This window comes from Nematolebias whitei, chromosome 19 (genome assembly GCF_014905685.2).
Source record: "Nematolebias whitei isolate Nwh7 chromosome 19, NemWhi1, whole genome shotgun sequence".
Classification (NCBI taxonomy): domain Eukaryota; kingdom Metazoa; phylum Chordata; class Actinopteri; order Cyprinodontiformes; family Rivulidae; genus Nematolebias; species Nematolebias whitei.
The window spans coordinates 37,966,764-37,987,655 of NC_056516.1; the positions used below are offsets into that span (position 1 = coordinate 37,966,764).

Genomic DNA, 20,892 nt, shown 5'->3' on the forward strand with positions numbered 1-20,892 from the left:
GCTGAGGTTCTGCTCTTCTGCAGCTGAGGTTCTGCAGCTGAGGTTCTACAGCTGAGGTTCTGCTCCCCTGCAGCTGAGGTTCTGCAGCTGAGGTTCTCCAGCTGAGGTTCTGCAGCTGAGGTTCTGCGGCTCCTTCCTGTCATGTGTTGAAGGCTCATCGTCCCACTTCTCTGAACACTCATGAATGAGCAGACACTGCAGAGCTTTCTGAAGAAGTCTGGACACACGCACGCACGCACACGCACACACACCGCAGGTGTAACTGTTGCACCTGCTGTGCAAACTAATAATAAACATCAACAAAAAAGGTTGAATCATGTCATCTGGACTTCGTTTTTTTTGTTAAAAAGAAACGTTTCGCCCCTCGTCCAATAATAATACAACGGCGTAATACAACATTTTTTGCGTAAGGAAGCGTTGTAAACTAGTCTATTTTTGTTTTGTCTAGCTTGCCATACTGTGCGTGTCTGCGCGCGTGTGTGCTGGCTGCAGCTCTGTATCAAACTGCGCTTTGAAAACACAGCATGATTCCTGTTTTATGTGTTTTTACTGTTAGTATGTTGGGCCGTGTGCGCGTGCGCCCCTCCAGTGTCAGTGTGTGGATCTAAGGAGGCTTCGCTCTCACTTTTTCTTGGAGCTGATGGCAACAAGCTTGATGACCTCACCGCAGCTCACGGTCATTGGCCTGAAGACCTGGAGCCTTTCAGCCAATCACACGCCGTTATGATGACGTATAGCCCCAGCAGCAGCTCTGATTGGACGTAAGGGGCGGGACTAAGGCGTTCTCTGATTTTCGGAGCCTTTATGATTGGCTGATAGGGATTGACGAACGTGTGGATTAAATGGAATATATTTTTTTAGTTTGTTGAGTATTTATTTATTTACTTGTATTTTCTAAGTAGTTTAGAAAATATTAGCTCACTAAATAAGTCAGTTTAATTTGATCTAAAAATGCCATTACGTTGCGTTTTGGTATTCTCGCGTTTTTTTTTTAAAGCTAACTAAATCTATCTGCATCCTTGTTTAAATGTTTGTAAACTGAAAAAAAAAAAAAACCGATGAAATCGCATAAATAATTTCCAGCTACAGCTCATTCCTGTATAAAAAAAAGTCCCACAATTTCAGGGCCTCCCATTGGTCGCTTCCAACAGCTGTTCTCTGTTTTCCCACACTCTGATTGGCCGTTTTTACCTGTCGCTCAAATTCACTTTGACACGTAGCCCCGCCCACGTCTCTTCCTGTCGCGCTTTCCTATTGGCTACTGTAATCGTTCTCGCGCCGCCATTGGCCGCTCGAGCTGGTTGTCAAGGCTCCGGGGCTTCATTCACCATTTTGCGACTGTAGCGTAGATTGTACGGAGGCAGTAGTTTTTTTTTTCACCTCCCTTTAAGTTGCCTCTCCGGAGAAACATGACCGGTCGCTAACGGGCAGCCGCGGACTTCAGGCCACCGTGCCCTACTTTACCCGGCGGTGCGAGCGGAGGGACACCCGGGGGAGCCTGTTCATTAGCTCCGGTGAGTAGAAGCAGCGGCGCTGCCGTCAAGCTAGTTGTTTACTGCGGCTACAAACTGTTAGCAGCTCGTCTGATCAGCGGAGTTTCACATTTTGTCGGGCTGGAATCACGGTTGGGGGGAAAGGGAGCGGTGCGGCTTGAAAAACTTTCCCACTTGAAATGAAACCAGCGCCATGACGGTTGTACGTGTCGGTGTGTAACCTCCAGCCTCCTCGCCGTCTCATTTTCTTCCTGTTTTTTCTCAAAGTATCTTCGTCTCGTGTTTGTGGGCCTTCCCGTTGGGACTTTTCGTTGCAGCTCGACAACACCAACTGGTAGTTGTTCCTGGACGGATTCACCCCCTGAAGAGCGGGGACTTTTCCAACTGTTTCTCTTCGTGTTCTGGGAACCCGTCCAGGGCAGAAGCGGGGCTCAGAAAGCCCCCCCTCCGTTCAAACCGGTAATTTCCCGGTAAAACTCCGCGGAGAGGATTTCCAAGAGCTGCGGCCTGGTGTGGGCTCGGCCCGGAGAGAAGACTGGCTGTAGCTGCGGTGCTTCGAGGTCCTGGCTCGGCTACAGCCGGGGTGACGAGGTCGGGCGGGCTGTTTGCGTGTTCTGGGCCTGGTCTGGATCAAGTTAACAGCTGTTATCTCGTGGATTATCGTGATGATCGTGCGTGTTATTTGCACGCCCCGGCCTGCTGCTGCTCATCTGTCTGCTGTAATCCCGGCATAAAAGTTAAAAACAACAAATAAACAAACTTTTAAACTCCATCCAGCTCGGTCCGCACGACACAACTGATTTATGAGTATACTACAAGGCTGCAGATATTATTTAACGCTTGCGATGTGTAATATTATTGTTTAATAGTGGGATATTAATTACCACAGCTGTGAGCAACATCTGGCTGGTGGGCCAAAGGTGACAATCCCCCCCCCCCATATAATAATAATAATAATGTGTTATGTGTTGTCATCATTGTCCTTAATTGAAAAGAAAAAGGACTGAAATAAATTGATGAAATCCAATATTTTATAAATTAAAGGGAGAAGTAAATTACATTTGGATTAAGATGAGCTAAATCAATTTTATTTATTTTATATATATATTGAAGTTGTGTTTGTAAAGCTAAACTAGATCTTCCAGACACCAAAAAGCAAACTTGTAAAATTTTCTCTGCATTTTCAAGATAAAAAAACAAAATAAATAATTGTCACAAAACCAGATTACAGAAAGTTTGTCTCTTATGTTCTTAGAGAGTACTGGGAAGACTTTTTTTTATCGATCATGGCAACTATGCTACAAAAAAAAAAAAAAAAATCCTGTAAATGTCTTAAAAAATATCAGCTTAATTAAAAAAAAATTTTTACAGTTCTTTGTGCGGCGCTGGGATTACTTCAAATATCTCAATTTGTCCCTCTTGTCATCCAGAACTAATGTGGGCATCAAGGTCAACAAAGGTTCACTTTAATAATTAAACTTATTATTATTATTATCTAATTATCCATCCATCATCTTTACTCGCTTCTTCCTTTTCGGGTCGTGGGGGGTCACTGGTGCCCATGTCCAGCCATCACTGTGTGAGAGGTGGGGGACACCCTGGTCAGGTCTCCAGTCCATCACAGGGACACATGGAGACAAACGAGACAAACCATTCACTCTCGCTCCTATAGGGACAATTCAGAGTTACCAATCAGACTAACATGCATGTTTTTGGTCTGTGGGAGGAAACCGGAGCACCCGGAGAAAACCCACGCATGCACGGAGAGAACATGCAAACTCCACACAGAAAGGCCCCTGGACCGGGGTTTGAACCAGGGACCTGCTCGCTGAGAGGCAGCAGCTCTACCAGCTGCACCACCGTGCTGCCTCCCACTTGAGTCCAGAGAAGCTCAAAACATAAATTAACAGCAGAATGAGCTTTTTGGTGAGTTTTTCACAACACAAAACCTGAAATGTGGCGATAATTAAAGGGAAAATAAACGATTTTCTAACATTTTAAGATTAGTTGCTAAGAAGCACATGAATAAAAAGTGTTACAGCAAAGAAATAAACACAATTCCTTATTTTTAATGCTACGTTTATAAACACAAAACTAGAGAAACTAATGTTTAAAACAATCTTCCAAAGGGACTAATTTCCGTAGAAAGTTTTTTTTAAAGGTCGTTTAATCAGAGAATCAAACAAAAGTACTGGCTCTAAAATACAAACAGATTTTGGTATATAAGTTTTTAGGAAATAAAAATTTATCCCAACAAAGAACTTGGAAGCCACTGGTTCCCAGACGTTTCAGCTACTGACCCATGAAATAAAATCAAACGGACAAAGTTTTGTGACACATCTATTGTTGGTTTATTTTACAAACTTGGTTAATAACCTCATTAAACGAGGTGATGACGACACAAACAGTCCTAACAACTGTTCACTTTCATTAATTATTGCTGTTTTTTGTTCTTTGTAACAATTATGATGAAAACGCAGCATAAGTGATGATTTTTAAATATAAACTAATGTCTGAGAATTATCTTAAGACTCCAACTTGGTGTTTCACAGCCCGTATGACAAGTTGTCAGCCATTAAATCCACCTGTTGATGCTCAAACACTGACTGACGGATGTAAATGCTGTTATCGTTTGTATTTAAAAGTAAAAACCGGGAACAAAGTGTGTCTTTGTGACCGGCTGCTGGTGACAGAGGATAAAGATCTAATTTAAATTGATTATTTGCTGAATCATCTATGATTAAACACGACACCAGTTCACATAACTTAATCTCTGTTTTTATGCTTGTAGATTGTTAATTGGTAAAGTGGCTTTAATTGGTCAGTTTTTTTTAAATAACCAAAAAAGCAGCTTAAAGTTAGAAAAAAAACTTGAATTGAGGATTATAAGAAAGTCTGTTTGCTTCGAAGGAAAATGTAAATAAATCAGAGCTGTCCGAGTTGATCGACTTATCCTAACTCGTTATGTGCGACTTGGCTGGTGGAAGTTTAGCCAAACTGAATTATTCATCCAGAAAAGCAGCTGTTCGTGTTTTTCTCACCTCATGTGACTTGACGCAGCTCGTGTATTAACGTCAGCTGATAAAAGAGCACAAGTGGTGTTCTTCAAATTAAATCTGATTAAACTTCTTACCCTGCTGAACATAAAACACTCCGCTCGCTCCATATTTCACCCGAACGAGCGCGCGTTGCATCAGTTCGCCCTTAAGCTGTTATCGTCCGGCTCCGACGCCAGCTGTTGTACTCTGCACTACTGAGCAAACACGTGTAGCATACCTCCATCGTGACCAAGTAAGGCCAGCTGCCAAATTATTTTATGACAGAAGCTCCACGCTTGTCCGTCCTAAATATGGATTTACATAGAGCCCGAGTCTGTGAGCTCACTGTGTCATCACCGCTGAAATGTTTGCTGTGTGGCCTTGAGACGGGCGGCACTCGTCTCTGAAAGTGGATTTCTTTCTCGCCGATATGATGCGTCCCATATTAAAAGGATCTGAATGAATGTGAGCCTTCGCAGACAAACAGGAAAGCAGCAAAAGAGAAGAGACGAGCTGAGACTGGTAGGAGGATGGATGCATGGATGGATGGATGCATGGATGGATGCCTCTCTGTCCTCTTTACATGTTGATAACGTGTCCCCACTTCTCTGGAGGCTTGTGCAGGTGATGTTTACGTACAGTCATCACAGGAGTAAAATTAAGTTTGAATTTATCGCGGCTTTTCTCTGATCCATATAGGCTCAAATATTTCCATGCACGCCCACTAATATTTGGTCAAACATCCCCAACCCAGTGAGATCCTACCAGTAAGGAAACTAGCTGCTGCAGTCAATCCATCGCTAACAGGAAGTTAATAGGTCAAGTTAAGACATTCCAGAAACCTTCAGCACCACTTAGTAAAATATTAAAGTAACTGTATGGACATATTTCAGCTTCTACTTATCATTTTGACACTATGTTAGCGAAAACCCACAATAAAATAATTTAATTTGACATTCTTGCCCGTGTTGAGTGCATGTAAACTTTTGACTGCAGCCGTTAACAGTCAGAACTTGCAGGAGCTTTGACAACAAACAAACAAACCTCGTTAAATAACAAACAAGTCATCGCAGTCGATCTGTTTTACTCTCCAAACGGGGACAGAAGTGTGAAGGACGCTCTGAATGAGTCCTGCGTGGTTCGACAATTATTCTGCTTTTCTGCATGATTGCAGCACAAAGTGAAAATGGACACTAAGTGGAGATGAGAGGTGAAAATCGATATTTGCAGTCAGGGTGGTGGTGGTGGTGGTGGGGTTAGGAGGAAAGTGTAATAGTAGCAAAGATGGAGGGAGGAATAAAGTAACGGGAAGTTAGGTAATGGTCTTCCACAGGAAATGGAGTTTGTAGGGGCGGATTGACTCCACTTTGAAACTCTCAGATAAAGGTCGCCTCGGAGAGAGAAAAGGGAGGGTTTCAGAATGTGAAGGAGGAATTCCCCCGCCTCTTCTGCCCCGGCCAAGAAATGGTGTGTGAGCTAGGAGTGCATGCAGAGCGGAGGCTTGTCTGGGCAAATCGCAGAGCACTCCTCACTATTTCCATGTTGCGTTGTAAGCCTACTTTGTGTTTACCCTACAATATGGCCTCCTGTTGTCTGTGTGCACCTTCTAAGGGCGCAGGCTTTGCGTAACGTGAGTAGGACCTGTTATGTAATGAATATGCAGATTACTATTACAATGGTGCATTATTTAGCACATAAATAAAATTCAAAGGCTAGCATAGACGGTTAATCCCAAAGTTTTGCGTTAAGAATATGTGTTGGGGGCGACTCTTAGCTACTACTTCATCAAATTTTAGCTCAATGTCTATAAATTTGACAGAGTTACAGCCATTTTTGTGCTGGCTAATGTTGATTAGCTTTGATGCCCATCTTGAATCTGGTTGCCTCCAAATGTTGACCAGTTGTACATGTACATCCAATGATTAGTTTAAGAAAAGTTCATTAAAATATGTCCTGTTGTGCATTAGATATTTTGCTAACAGACAGACATGGGCAGAAACAGTATTGCTTCCCCGTCAGTGGACGGTAATACTTATTTGCTGCCAGCTCTAGATCCTACTTTATTATCAGAAGTGTCGCACTTTAATGTATCACGTTTTTTTTTCTAGTCTGTTCGTATTGTGTACAGCATAAAGGCTTCGTTTGTGTCTGAATGCCTAATGAGTAACCCACACTGTCTGTTTCCTTCTTTCTTTTAGAGTCTCAGGAACAAGGTGGGCAAGTGCTGAAGTCACGCAACCAAAGACGAAACAGGATGAGAAAGAGATGCCCTGACAGAGGAATAAAATAATCAGGAAGAACAAAACGAGGAACGCCACGGAGATTCTCTGGGATAAGTAAATAAATAAAAGGAGTTGTTTGAAGAAAAAGGCAAGCAAGATAAAAAAAACAGAAGATGAAGCCGATTAAAAAGCAGGGCAGGCGCTCTCCTCAGTCCACCCGGGCCAAAGGAGGGAAGCGTCGTGGAGCTGGGGACACCTCAGATGGAGGAGAGAAGAGGGACTCAGACGAGAACAGAGACAGAAGCAGATCTCCTCAAAACCGAACTCCCCTCTCTTCTTTTTCCTCTGGTTCACACTCGGAGTCCTCTCAGGCTGGTTCGGTGAGGCTGAGGGACATGTCAGACTGCGAGGGCCTGGCGGAGACGACCGTATCAGTCATGATGGACTCTGGGAAGTTGTTGACGTCCTCTGACGACAGGTCCGGGAGGTCAGCTCTGAGCGGCGGAAGCAGCAGCAGCCACTGTGACAGCGGGGGTAGCAGTTGTAGCAACAGTAGTACGCCGAGCGCCAACAACAGTCCGAACCCTGCCTCTAGTCGCAAAACGGCCACCTTCAAGGCTCGTGTTCCCAAGAAGAAGTACACCTCTGAACACTGCTCAACAGCTAATCACTGCAACCCCACATCCACTACACCCCCTCCTCCATCCCTGATTAGCGGGGTCCTCAACCAGTCGCCCACAAGTTCAGGAGGAGGCAAAGCCAGCATCTCACATTCTGAGGGTCCCCAGGGTTCTTCGGGACCTCCAACACTGTCCCCCAGAGGTGAGAGACCTGGTGAAGGGTCGATAGATGCAGAACGAGTGTCCCCCAGCCCCTTACCCCGCTGTTCCTCAACAGACACTGCCAGTGAGCACTCAGCAGACTTGGAAGTTGTTGGTGACACCGTGTCACAGACATCCACACGCTCAGCACCCAGCCTGTCAGATGCGCTGTCGGACACCTTGGCTAAAGGGTTAAAAAATCAGCGCATCCTTGCTCGACAGCTTAAGAAACCAAGTTCTGAAGAAGGTGGAGGCGAAATGAGAGATGAATGGAGGAGTTCAGGCTCTGTCTTCCGGGCTGGTGTGGTGCGGAAGGTCAGCGGTGAATTTGGGTGTCTTGAGGTTCAACTAAATGGGGAAAAAACACTTTGCCGTTATCCTTATCGACATGACAGCCCCCCAGGGGTGGTAGACATAGTCCTAGATGCACAGCCTCCTGGTGTCCATACAATACCCATTGGCACACGTGTCTGTGTACCATTTGGCAATGATGACGGCAGTGAGGGCCAGTGGCAGTGGTACCGGGAAGGTGTGGTGACTGAGGTAGACACACATCCCGCTGTGGCCAACCGCTATCGTGTCCTCTTGTCTGAAGGAACGCCTCACTCTGTAGCTGACGTAGACAGCAGAGGTGCCACTCAGGCAGTATGGGTGTCCCGGCAAACTCTCCGGCTTCTGGTTCCACCGTGGGATCTCGATTTGCCCCCTAGTGGGGGTCACGAAGGAGAAGAGGGCGTCAGAGAAAAGGATGAAAAGAGTGGAGAAAGGGAAGATCTAGACGTGGAGCAGGAGGTGTGTCGCTTGAGTCGAGGAATGACCCCTATTGTTGGTTCGGTGTTCAGAAGGGACATGTTGTACCCAGGAAACCCAGTTTCCTCCTCTACAGGTCACAGCATTACGTCCCCAGTTACTCCGTCGGTGCTCAGCTTGGCTCCCTGTAGAGAGTGGGAAATTGATACAGATTTGGAGAGAGAGAGGGAACTTCAGAGAAATCCAAGGAATGACAGAGAAAGAGAGAACAGCACAAAACCACCACAGCACCATCTGTACATGCCACTGACCCCTGAGGAAGACATGGAGGTGTCCCACTTTAACATGGTTTCAATGGGGGCACTCCTACCCGGTGCCAAACCTATGACAGTTTCCCAGATTGTCTCTAAGCCCCCATCAGGCTATCTCAACTCCCACCTTCCTGTTGTGCGGAACATCGGAATCTCTTCCCACCTGACCCTGAGCCACCCTCCTCCTTCAAGTGTCCTGTTAGGTCTCGATGCTACAAGTGCACCTGCCGGTGCTGTCATCACTGCCCAGCAGATCCCTCCCCTCTCTCAAATCCCCTCGTCTGCTACCTCCTCCAGAGTAGAGAAAACCCCTGGAGGGGGTTCTGCCAGTGGCGGAGGTGGGTCTGGATCTGGTTCAACCTCCTCCTCTTCTTCACGCTCCCGCACTCCACTCACTGCTGCCCAGCAAAAGTACAAGAAGGGAGATGTGGTGTGCACGCCAACGGGCATTCGAAAGAAGTTTAATGGGAAGCAGTGGCGAAGGCTGTGCTCCAGGGAGGGCTGCTCCAAAGAGTCCCAGAGACGGGGATACTGCTCCCGCCACCTCTCCATGAGGACAAAGGAAATGGAGGCCAGTGGAGGAGGGCGGGAGCGCAGCGGAGCCAGCAGCACCGGGACTCTGACACCATCCGACCTGCGATTGGGCGGAGGGAGAGCCAGCTCAGAGTTTGACTGGGACGAGACGTCACGAGAAAGCAGCGAGGCCAGCAGTCGTGGAGGAGACTCTCGCCCCCGCTTAGTCCTTCCTTCCCTGCTACCCCAGGAGTTCAACTTCGACGAGTGTGAGGCAGCCACCATGCTGGTCTCCCTGGGTGGCTCTCGTTCTGGCACACCGTCATTCTCCCCCATTTCAAACCAGTCACCATTCTCTCCAACACCATCACCCTCACCCTCTCCGCTGTTTGGCTTCCGACCCGCCAGCTTCAGTCCTATCACTGCCCCTGCCTCTCTTACTCCGCGCCGCAATCGGCAGCTTAGCGGCACTAAGATGAGTACACCAGGTTCTGAGAGAGAGCGCCACCTATCAGGAATTGTACCATCTTTACAGAACAACCTCACTTTTACAGTCCCCATGAGTCCCAGCAAGAGAAAGCTCGACACTTACCCACCCCCTCCCCTGCCTGCAGTTCAGGATTACCAGACCAAACAGGACCAACAGCAGCTGATGGGTGTAGGGGGTGGCATCATCGGAGACCCGGCTGCCTTTAGAGTTCTCTCCCCTCACAGTCAGCCCACAACTCCATCTTCGCTGTCCTTCCCACGTCCTCGCAGCGCCACCAGCAGACCCTCCTCCTCCGCTGCCTCCACACCCCCGCCCATGCTGGTCTCCCCCACTCCTCCTTCCCCGTTGTCTCAGGAACCCTCCCCACGCCGCATCGTTCCCCTCCGCGACTCCCCAGTCATAGTCCGCAACCCAGACGTCCCCCTGGCCAAGTTCTCAGATGGCCCATTGGCGAGAAGAGAAAGAAGCAGGTCAAGGGACCAGAACCAGCCTCAGCACTCAGTTCCCCCAGGCCTGCAAGCCCCCGTCCCCATCAACGGGGCCACGACCAACGGAGCAGTTCTCCTGCGGAGCCCCACGTCCAATCTTGTCCTGGTTACCTCCAGTTCGGTGAGAAACTTTGTTTTTGTCCTACATGATCACATCAGCTGGAGTTAAACTTTTAGGGTTTTAGGTTTTAATATGTCACAACTCATTTCATGTCAGAGCAGATTTGTCAAAGTCAAATAATAATTATCCTTTGATGTACAAGAATAATACGTTCTAAAATTATAATGCCATATTTTATTTGTTATGAAGTCCTTAAAGCGTTCTTCAAAACAAAAACATGAAACATCCAGGCTACTTTTTTTATGAAACCCAAAACTTTACTAATCATAATATGCAGAAAAAAATAATTGCTGTTGTGACTTTCTGCGTATAATCTCACTTAAATGTTTGGCTTATTTTATAATATTCTTTATGCACAATAATAAAAAAAAAGACATGCAACTTTAGCTTCTTACTGACATTACAAACATGTAATTTGTCCATGTAGCAACAACTGGACAGATGATCGAGGGTAACTAAGATTCAATTTCTCAAAATTGTAACAGTTAAACTTTTGTTATTGTTAGGTACTTAAAAGGTTAATATTCCTTGAAGGAATACAAATGGCTCACAAACTTTCATTCTGGAGTTTCAAACAGAAATTATGTTTCTATGTTGAAAAATGATGAAATTATGTCCGTTTTGGTCAAATCCTGAAAATATTGTGCATGACATTGGACAATGTGATAAGATCTTAATAATATCTGATCGGACATCTTGTAAAATAGCAGCTGCTGTTTTAAGTTGTCACTTTCGAAGAAACAAGAGTTTTCCTTTAAAGTCTGGGAAGACGAACTAAATATTTTTGTTTCTTTACATAAATTATAAATATCTTTACCGTGTTTTGTCCCAGTCCCTGACTCCAGGCACCGCAGGTCACGCTGCCCTCTCCAGCCCCTCCGCCCCCGGGTTGATCTCCACTCCGTCGGGCTCCGTCCTGTCCTTGTCCGGCTCTGGAGGCAGGGACAGGAAACCCGAGGGGCACCAGGATGCCTCAGGCGGGGCGCTGCCTCAGCCCGTCGCCTGTCACCCCACGCCGACGGCCCTGCTGCCGCTCATACTGCCCGCAGAGTCGCCTCACCCGGTGCCTCGCAAACAGATCATCATGGGTCGCCCGGGCACAGGTAAGAACAGACGGGGAGGTGGGTTGTGTTTGTGTCAGGTGTAAAAAGCTGCTGTCACTCTTTAATGAAAAAAGGCGTGCACTTTTCGTGCACGGACCTCCCTTTCATCACGCCTCCTGCACGACAGCAGGTTCATCAGAGAGCTTTGGGTATGACTCGTGTTTAACTACAGCTTGTAGTGTCAGAAAGCGTTTCATTTGTTTGTTTTGAAGAATTGTTGCTCATTCCTTTGGGCTGCAGACTGTTTTTTATTTTGTCTTTTAAAAAGCTCAGGTTTTCACAAATATACAAAAAAAAGGCTATTTTGTCTGAAGCTCTGCTGAAAGTTTCACCATTTGTAAGCGACAAATATTCAGAGGTGATTTCAGTCCACACCTATCCCAGCTTTATCTTTTCTTTGCAGACTTTGCTCTGTTTCTGAGCCGAGTTGTGTTTTTTACAACTCTTCAGAGATGGGATGCTCCAAGAGTAGTAAATAATGCGATTTGTTTGATCTTATTATAAAGAAAGTGCTTAGAAAACAATGTCTCGGGAGAGTAGTACTACAGGGTTTAATCCTATAAATCTTATATAATTTCTGCATGAGCAGACTGGATGTCAGGACATGATTTAGAGAGGAATGTTTCTAACAGTGAGAAGAATAAAGAATGCATATCGTCTGCCATCTTATAATAAATGATGGCACTGTAGATGTTCCGGTCAAATTTGAATATGACGTTATGTGCGACCCCAAGATCTGTTAATACTTGTATGTGTTGTGAATAACTCTCGGCTGCTACCACGCCAAATTTTAGCTCATTATTTGTAAAACCGGCTGATTTATAGCCATCGTTTATACGTACAATCAGAAATTTTGTTCTGCAAGTTTCATTAAAATGTGTTCAGTGGTTCATGAGATATTTTGCTAACAAACAGCCACGTTTATACACGGACATGCATCATGTTAGTGGGTGGACTGCGTCGTTTCAGTCCGAAGCTGGAGATGGGTTTATATGTGCGATCAGAGGAAACCAGAACTACAGGTTCCTGGGTTCATCGTGTCCTCTGTGCTTGTTTCCATGCCAACTTTGTGATTTGACGGTATGCGCCGGCTCAGGAACATGAATTACTGAGACGCTCCGAGTTGTGTTTGTCGTCCTGATGCAGTCTGAAGGTCTGAAACTAGAACGTGAAAGCGTCTGGAATCGGCAGGGCTGTTGTCTTTTTCACGCAGAGCCGTGACGACGGTGTGAAGACCGTGTGGTTTCACAGTTTACGCTGACATTCGATGGATTGGGACCAGTCGTTTATAATCGACGTTAAACGAGCAGCACAGCTGGTTATGGGCTGCTACCAGATTCTGATGGTAACCTTGAGCATACATGCGTATTAAAATAAAAATGCCATTATCACTGCTGCATTAATAATAATACATTGCTTATTAAATATTATTTTATAGATAAATACAACTTATTATGCAACGGCTCATTTGTTGGTAAATGTGGTTTTTGTGTTACGCCCATGAAAAACTTGCCAAATTTTACCTTCCAGTGCCAAACAACTTTAATTTGCTATTGACTTGTTGGGTCTTTATTGGATTAGATGAGTGAAATCTGAAGAAACGCAACATTTTGTCGTTTTAACAACGTATTAATTTAACAAACAGCAGCCCCAGTAGCATGTGGATGAACCATACACAGCCACACCAGCCTGGCACCTCCTCTTCATGCTGCTTGGTCACACACTGTTGACTTGGTTTAAACCGTTATAAATTTGTTTTACAACAGTCGTCCTGACGTTGACCCTCCTGCTGCGGTCATTTTGACCCCAGGACAGCAGGGGGTTGACCTGTGTCTAATGATAAGAGCCAGAACACCTGAGGAACTTGAGGTCTACTTCTGACAACTGGTTCCAAAGTCTAACAACAAACCAAACCTGCTTTGCTAAATAAATAGATAATTTTAACAACCTCTCCATTTTGGCTAAACGACGGACATGAGGTTTTGATTGACGTTCCTGTGTTTCCTTTTACTCCCGCCTCTAAAACTGCGCTTCTTCAAGGAGAACTTTTGAGACGAGATAAAACCAAACATCTAAACGAAGGGTGCGGTTTAGGATGTGGTGGTTTCGTGCACCACACGCAACGATCTCATTTCTTCTGCTCTACAACAAATAAATACAAATTTTAGATAACCATACCATACCACTTTATTTATAGAGCACCTAAAACAGCGACAAGGCCAACCAAAGTGCTGTACAGACAGAACAACAGGTAACGCACAAAGCAACATACAAATTGAGGTAAATCAGAATATAGACATAAAACGATGCAGATAATGACGACAAACCAGTGTGGAGCGTACAGGATCAAATAACTTGTATTTTCTTAGTTTTACACCTTTTGTTGTTAGTAGAGACTTGACTGACGCTGCTCATGATCCATTAATGCACGATTTAACCATCGCACGCTCGTTTGTTGTTCTCCACTCGAGTTTTATTTCCACGAGTTTCCACTTAGAGGAAAAATTTCATAAGTTATTGTTCTTTTTTGGCTATTTCTAGTTGTTAGCTTTACATCACAGTTAGGGTACATTTTGTAGTGTAAGCTAATAACGGTTGATGCTAAACATAAGATAAAAACTTTATTATTATTATTTATTGATCCCACAGGAAATTTTATTTATTTTTTTAAGTTTCGAACTTTATTGATCCCACAGGAATTTAATTAAATTTTATTTTTTATTTTTTAATTTATTTTTTTAAGATAAGATAGGAACTTTATTGATCCCACAGGAATCTTTATTTTTTTTATTTTAAATTGTTTTTAAGATAAGAACTTTATTGATCCCACAGGAGTAAAAAAAATTAATAAAAGAACTTTATTGAACCCGCATGAATTTAATTTAGTTAATTCTTTTAATGTCTACGTTGTTTGTAAGATAAGATAAGAACTTTATTGATCCCAATGGAAATTGTGTGTGTGTATGTGTATATATTTATATATATTTATATATATATTACATATATATATCACTCTTACTCAAAATCAGTTTACAACCCGGTCCATGAAGCGTAGTTTCGACGTGCTGCAGAGTTCCAAACACATTTTCTGTGTCTGTATACGAGTTGCTCTGGCAACCACCCGAACCTGCTGCTCGCCGTGTGTAATTAGTGACTCGGTGTGTGTAGTGCCACTTATCCAGAGTGCTTGTGAGTGTGTGAGTATGCATGGCGGGGGGTGTACTTCTTCATGTAGGAGAGAAGAGGTGCATCGGTGAAACTTTTAAAGCCTACGAGTATTGACTCGTCTGACACGGAGCCACGGACGCGCTCGTTCCAGACCATCAGCTGCTTCAGACGGGGCATGGAGGGCAGCTCCGCCGTGATGTGAACGTGTTCGGCCGCTCTCAGCGGGGGAATAAAAAGGCGTGTTGTCATGGATACGCTGCTCGCCAGTAGAATTAGTTCAGTAAATCGTTCAGGCTTGGGCTGATTACCGGTGCGTTTGCCCATTTTTTATTTAATTTTATTCTCTTTCTCTGCCCGTCACATCCCTCGGCTCGGCCCACTGATGACGGCCACCTGCCTCCATATTGTAACACTTCCTCTGCCGTGCATTTTTTACCTGAGATCTCATCTAATCAGCTCCAGTTCAGCTGCTCTCACAGCTTCACATGTTTCACTACGGTCTTAACGTCCGTCTGCGGGCCGCCGTGACAGTAAAAGTGTGCACTTTAGTGGCTTTTTATTTTTGCACCTACATGCAGGATTATTGAGAAGGTTTTGTTGAAGCTTACAGTTGTTCAGCATTGTTCTGGTTTCTCAAAGCACGAGTTTTTATAACACGACAGTTGACACTTCTAATGTTTTTAACATGTTCTCACGACTATAACTTGACCAGATTATTCCCGTTGTGACTTTTATCTCGTGGTTAAAATGTGCCGTTAGGTGTTGATATAAAAAAACTACTTAATTAGTAAGCTGCATAACTTTTTAAAAAGACGTAGTTCTTAGGAGGCCTTTGCAAACATGCTATCTGGTCTCCAAAATGAAGTTTTAAGTGCAAGATATTTTTATTTCCTTTTGCTTAAAAACAGAGCTTACTTTATTTAGTGCATACTTCTCATGATGTTTAGCCGATGTGGAAGCCCAAAGAAATGTGATTTTAATTTCAGTTTGTAATTTTGATGTGAAAAGAAGAACAGAGAACGTGAAATAAGACCAGTCAAACTCTTGACGAGGAACTTGCAACCAAGAAAAGATTCTGGTTTTTGACTGGAGGTAATGGATTGATTGAAATTAGGTCTCGGTTTAAACCAAGTTTTTAATTTTGGCATTTTGTGTAACTGAATTTGACTACAACTACCTCGACAATCATAAAGTGAATTCAGCTAGAGTATAGCTGTATACTTGGGAAACAAAATGGTGATGTCATGGTGAGTTTGTTCTGATTGTTTTAGAGCTGCTTGGACCCTCTGTGATCACCGTAAAACACGCCGTTTAACTCACAGAGCAACCAGCCTAAACATATCCTGTACTGTTGTCACGGGGGATCCATTCCGTACCCTCAAGACCCGCAATAAATGGAAAACCACCAAGTAGGAATAGTAGAACAAGTAGTAAGTAGTAGTTTATTTTAGTATTTATATATCTTTTTATATATATATTAAGGTGTTTTAAACCCTTCACACTTGCAAATATTCTAAACAATGTTTTTAAACTAAAGCTCTAAAAGAGCACAGAATGTCATGATTTCAGCTCTCTGTGTTCGGCTGCTCTCAGCCACCTGCAAACACTCTTGGCCACTCCCACTTCTCTGCTCTGCACGGTGAACAGCTGATCAGCTGCAGGAGGAAGCTTATCCTGCAGTATGGGCTGCACAGAGGTGCAGCAGGTGCTAAATAATTTAAAATTTATTTTAAATAAAACCCATGCCGATCGTGTGGCTCGTCCATCAATCAGCCAGTTGTCATGTCCACTCTTATTTTGAAAAACCGGATAGAGTAAGTCCTGATAAACGAAGCGCTAAGTAGCGAGGGACTACTCTTCATATAACGAAACCGTTTTGTGCACGTTTATTTATCGCATATTGCATCAGTTGGGTAAATGGGCTAATTTAAATTTATTTAAATATAACTCCAAATAAACAGCCTTTCTGAGTTTCATTCATATCTGTCCAGTGGCTCATAACAGACGGAGTTTACTCCGACAGTTCAAGTTTTGAGCAAAGCTCTTGTGCTGTCTGTTAGCCCTCAGAGTGTGTGTTAGTGGTGACTCTCAGCTACAACCACAACAAACTTAAGGACAACATCTATAAAATGAGGATGACTTTTATATTTTCTTTTGTTCAGAATTTATAGATTTTTTTTATTTTTTACACACTTGTTTGTTGTCCCCATCACGGAGCAAAAAGGGAGTATTGGAAATACTGTCCATCTGTGCGTGCGTGTGTGTTGTGAGCGCGATAACTTGAACAATACGTGTGGTGCCCACTGCCATTTTGGTTTGTGGCTGCATCTAGGTGTACTGATCGAAAACTGGGTTGCCATGTAAAAATAAAAGATGGCCGCCACCATATATATGTAAACCTTGTGAGGTGGCTAACTTGCAAAATAAGCAACGGGCCAACTTCCATTTTGGTTTGTGGCTGCAAGTAAGAAAGGTTCCTTTTGAAAATGGGGTTTCCACTTCAAAATTCAAGATGGCCGTCTATAAATAAGTGGTCACCCCAATCGTTTGAGGAAACTCTGCTTTTTTTGTTTTTTTATATTGCCTAAAAGTGTAGTTTCCTCAAATGATTGTGGTGGCCAAAAATAAATCTGTGGTGGGCAAGGCCACCGTTGGCCACCCCATGGCGCCTGGTCGTTGATAAAATTGCTCCCTCCACTTACCAGACTCTGTTGCTGCCTCGGACATGAAAAATAAATCTACCTGTGTTTTTTTTATACACACCTGAATATCTTGCACCAAAAACCATTAAGGTTCACTTTCGTTCTCTGTTCAGTTCCAGTCCATAAAAACACTCGTCTCTAAAACTACAAACATTCACTATTCAAACCCCTCGGTGACGCAGACATCGGTGACTGCTTGTTCACAGTGAAGCTAAAGGTGATGCCTTCTCACGAGTAACATTTTGTTGCCAGGTGTTAGCTGTTAGCAAGCTTAAGAGCTTAAACACAAAGTACTTTTTAAGACTGTGCAGATTATTGTACATTCTTCTAGTGTATACATTTTTACAAATACTCCAGGCTGATGCCATGGGGGAGCCCATCCTGTAATAAATGTGTTTGTGGTAGATCCATAATAAATCTGCCCACAACAAAAATAATCAGGAGGAAGCAGTGAAGTGTGATCAGGACACACTCGTTTGCAGTAAATCCTCAGGAGAATTACTTCCTTTACTCACTCAGACTCATTCTGACAGTTTCCGTGTAGCTTCAGCGCTGTGGGTGGATGCAGCTGAAAGTGTCGAGTCTGCACTTCCACCGGGTCACATTCAGACACTCGTGCATCTTCAGAGCCGCGATGGTTTACGGCCGTGTTTATCCATAAATACCATTAAAAACTGCTCCCTGCCGTACTCCTCGTTTAGATTGTTCTGTTCATCGTCGTCAGTTTTGTCCACCTGGAAACAGACGAATCATTTATTGTGGAAATGCTGAGTCAGCGTTCCCACCATTGTTTTACCGTTATATTTTTATTTTTCTCTACAGTTTAAAAAAAAAAAAAATCCAACTACTTCTGTGTACTTTCTGTTTTTAGCTATTTATACATTTATGCAGCAGAGAATTCAGCTCGTTCAGGAGATGAGTTTTATGACTCTTGTTTTTGTAACTTTTATACTTTGAAAATGTGTAACTTTATAAATATTATTTTCCTCATAAAAATACATGGAGATTTCTTCAAACTGGAGATATTGTTACCTTTAAAATCTGCTTCAACAAACTGGCTCTGTTTTTGTTTTCTTATGCTACTTTGTTTTTAGCTAGCCCTTTGCTACCTTTGGCTATTGTTTTTGTGCTTTTAGCTTGCCCTTTGCTACCTTTAGCTATTGTTTTTGTGCTTTTTGCTTGCCCTTTGATACTTACAGCTTTAGCTAGCATTTTGCTACTTTTACCTGTTTTTTTGTGCTTTTTAACTAGCACTTCATTGCTTTTAACTACCGGTACTATTATGGTGCTTTTAGCTAACCTTTGCTACTTTTAGCTTTAGCTAGCTTTTTGCCACTTTTACCTACTGTTATTGTGCTTTTAGCTATCCATTTGCTGCGTTTAGCTTTAGCTATCCTTTGCAATTTTTTCCCTTTTACCTACTATTTTAGCATTTTTAGCTCGAAGCTATGCTTTTGCTACTTTTACCTTCTGTATTATGCTTTTGTCTAGCTCTTTGCTACTTTTAACTTTTTAACTACCATTTGCTACTTTTAGCTAGCCTTTAGCTTCTTTTCAATTTTAGTTAACATTTTGATGCTTTAGGTTTTAGATAGCGTCTTGCTACTTATAACTTTTATTTAGACTTTTATTACAGTTTATATTAGCATTTTGCTTTTATTTTTGAGCTAACCTTATGATATAACTGCATACGATATAACTAGCCTTTAGCTACTTTTAGATTTTCTCTATTCTGCTTTTAACTATCACTGGATATGTTAGCTTTCAGTTAGCATGATGCTACGTATATAATTTAGTTCACTTTGGTTGCGTTTAGTTTATATTAGCCTTTTACAGCTTTTAATATGTAGCTAACCTTAATACATTTAGCTAGTCCTTTGCTACTTATAGCTTCTCTCTAACCTTTTGCTGCTTTTAGCTAGCTTTTGCTGTTTTTGGATGGGCTTTTGCTACTTCTAGTTTTAGGCTCACGTTTTGTAACTTTTAGCTTTTAGCCATTGTTCCGATTTTAGCTTTAACTACTCAGATTCCACCTCTTCAACAATTTCCACCAAGTCATTCAACTCAGCGTTCACACTATTTTCAGAGGAAATGTTATTTATGTTTATTATTTCTTCCCAGATTAAAGACTTAACAGAAATGTCTGTAAACAAATATGGTAACGCTAAAAACAAGGAAGCTTTCTTTACAAACTCTCTGACTGCTTCAATATTATTGATTTTTGAACTTCTGTTGTTTATGCTTAGCATTCTTTCTAAATCTATTTTTTAAGTTTCTCCTTTTTGTTCCATATAAAACTGAAAAAACAAAAACAAAAAAAAGAGTTATAAACCAGTGTTGAGTGCTGGTGAAGTATGTAGGGGTACCAAGAAACCTTAACGAGGTTATTTTTTATTAAAAATCTTGCATTGTTTTATACTTGGTGTTTATTTAGTTTTATAATTGTTGCATTTACAAATAATAAGAGCAGATGAGAAAAGACTTATTTGTTGTCCTGATGCAGGCTCAATAATCCAGGTGCAACCGTCTGGGCACTAACGGTCAATCGTTTGGTCCATGGTCCTCGTTTTGCATGTCCAAAAAGATTTGTTTTAAATTTTCCAAATGCTTCTTTTTGTACACCACAAATACTGCTTTGTATGCCAGCCGGGCTTTCCTGAATGAGTTTTACCTGAACAATAAATACATATTTTTATGGAAGCTAGCCCTCCTGTTGTAGTAAAGAGAACAACAATCTGTGACCAATCATTTATCAGTTCGACATGTTATTTAGGTTGGACTTGTTCTTTTTTCAGCAGTAGTGTTGTACTCGTTGTTTATCTTGGCCGCGGTTACCTCGGCTCTAAATCAAGTTTGTTTATGTTGCGTAAAAACCCGTTGCTACGACAATCAAGTGCTTCGACTCTGTTGTAAGAAAGTATCAGCTGATATGTCTGAAACTAGTCGATAACAAGCTTACGAGCTGACGCAGCGAGGCTGACGTTGACCTCAGACCCATCTGTGTGTGCAGCTTTCTACACGATGGGGAGCGTTAGCGGTGCGGCCCGCCTATAAATAAAACAAAAGGCAACTTTCTGCGTGTGAAGGGTTGGAGCAGGCTCCACTTCCTCAGCTGAAGTTCCTCATGCAGTAGTAAACACTGCCTGAAAGTAGAACAGAGTGCAAAGGTTGTGATAATCAGCTGAATCAGCATTTTAAAAGAGCTTTTCTGTTCGCTGTACAACCATTTGCATTTTCCTTCCGCTCTGCCGGAGCTCTATCTGGATCTCCATAATGGTTTGCTATAAATGGACCGTTTTAATTTTTTATTAGCAAATTATTAATAGAAAGTGAAAAATTTAGATCTGCAGCATGGAGTTCAGAGGCTGTCTCCACCATGAGCTAAATTTGTGCTAAAAGTAGCAAAATGCTTGCCAAGAGTAGCAAAAACTAGCTAAATTTCAATCTAAGTGATAGCTAGCTGTAAGCTAAAGTAGCAAGACTCTGAAGCCTAAAATAGCTGAAGTAGCAAAACAAAAGCCTAAAGTAGAAAAACTAATTTAAAGTAGCAAAACATCAACTAAAAGTACGTAAACACAAGCTAAAAGAAGCAAAATTCTAACTAACAGTAGCAAAATGCTAGCTCAAAGCAGCAAGCAACTAGCTAAGCTTTAATCTAATTGCTAGCTATAA

General features: G+C 42.9%; 1 protein-coding gene across 1 annotated transcript in view; it reads left to right on the top strand.

Moving 5' to 3' along the window:
* The first annotated feature begins 1,340 nt into the window (after positions 1-1,340).
* Positions 1,341-20,892, top strand: part of cica (capicua transcriptional repressor a) — a 45,299-nt gene continuing 25,747 nt past the window's right edge. The window contains exons 1-3 of the mRNA XM_037693497.1: positions 1,341-1,514; positions 6,730-10,247; positions 11,080-11,350. Coding sequence (XP_037549425.1) covers positions 6,927-10,247; positions 11,080-11,350 — 3,592 coding nt within the window. The 5' untranslated portion in view covers positions 1,341-1,514; positions 6,730-6,926. The remainder of the gene's footprint in view (positions 1,515-6,729; positions 10,248-11,079; positions 11,351-20,892) is intronic.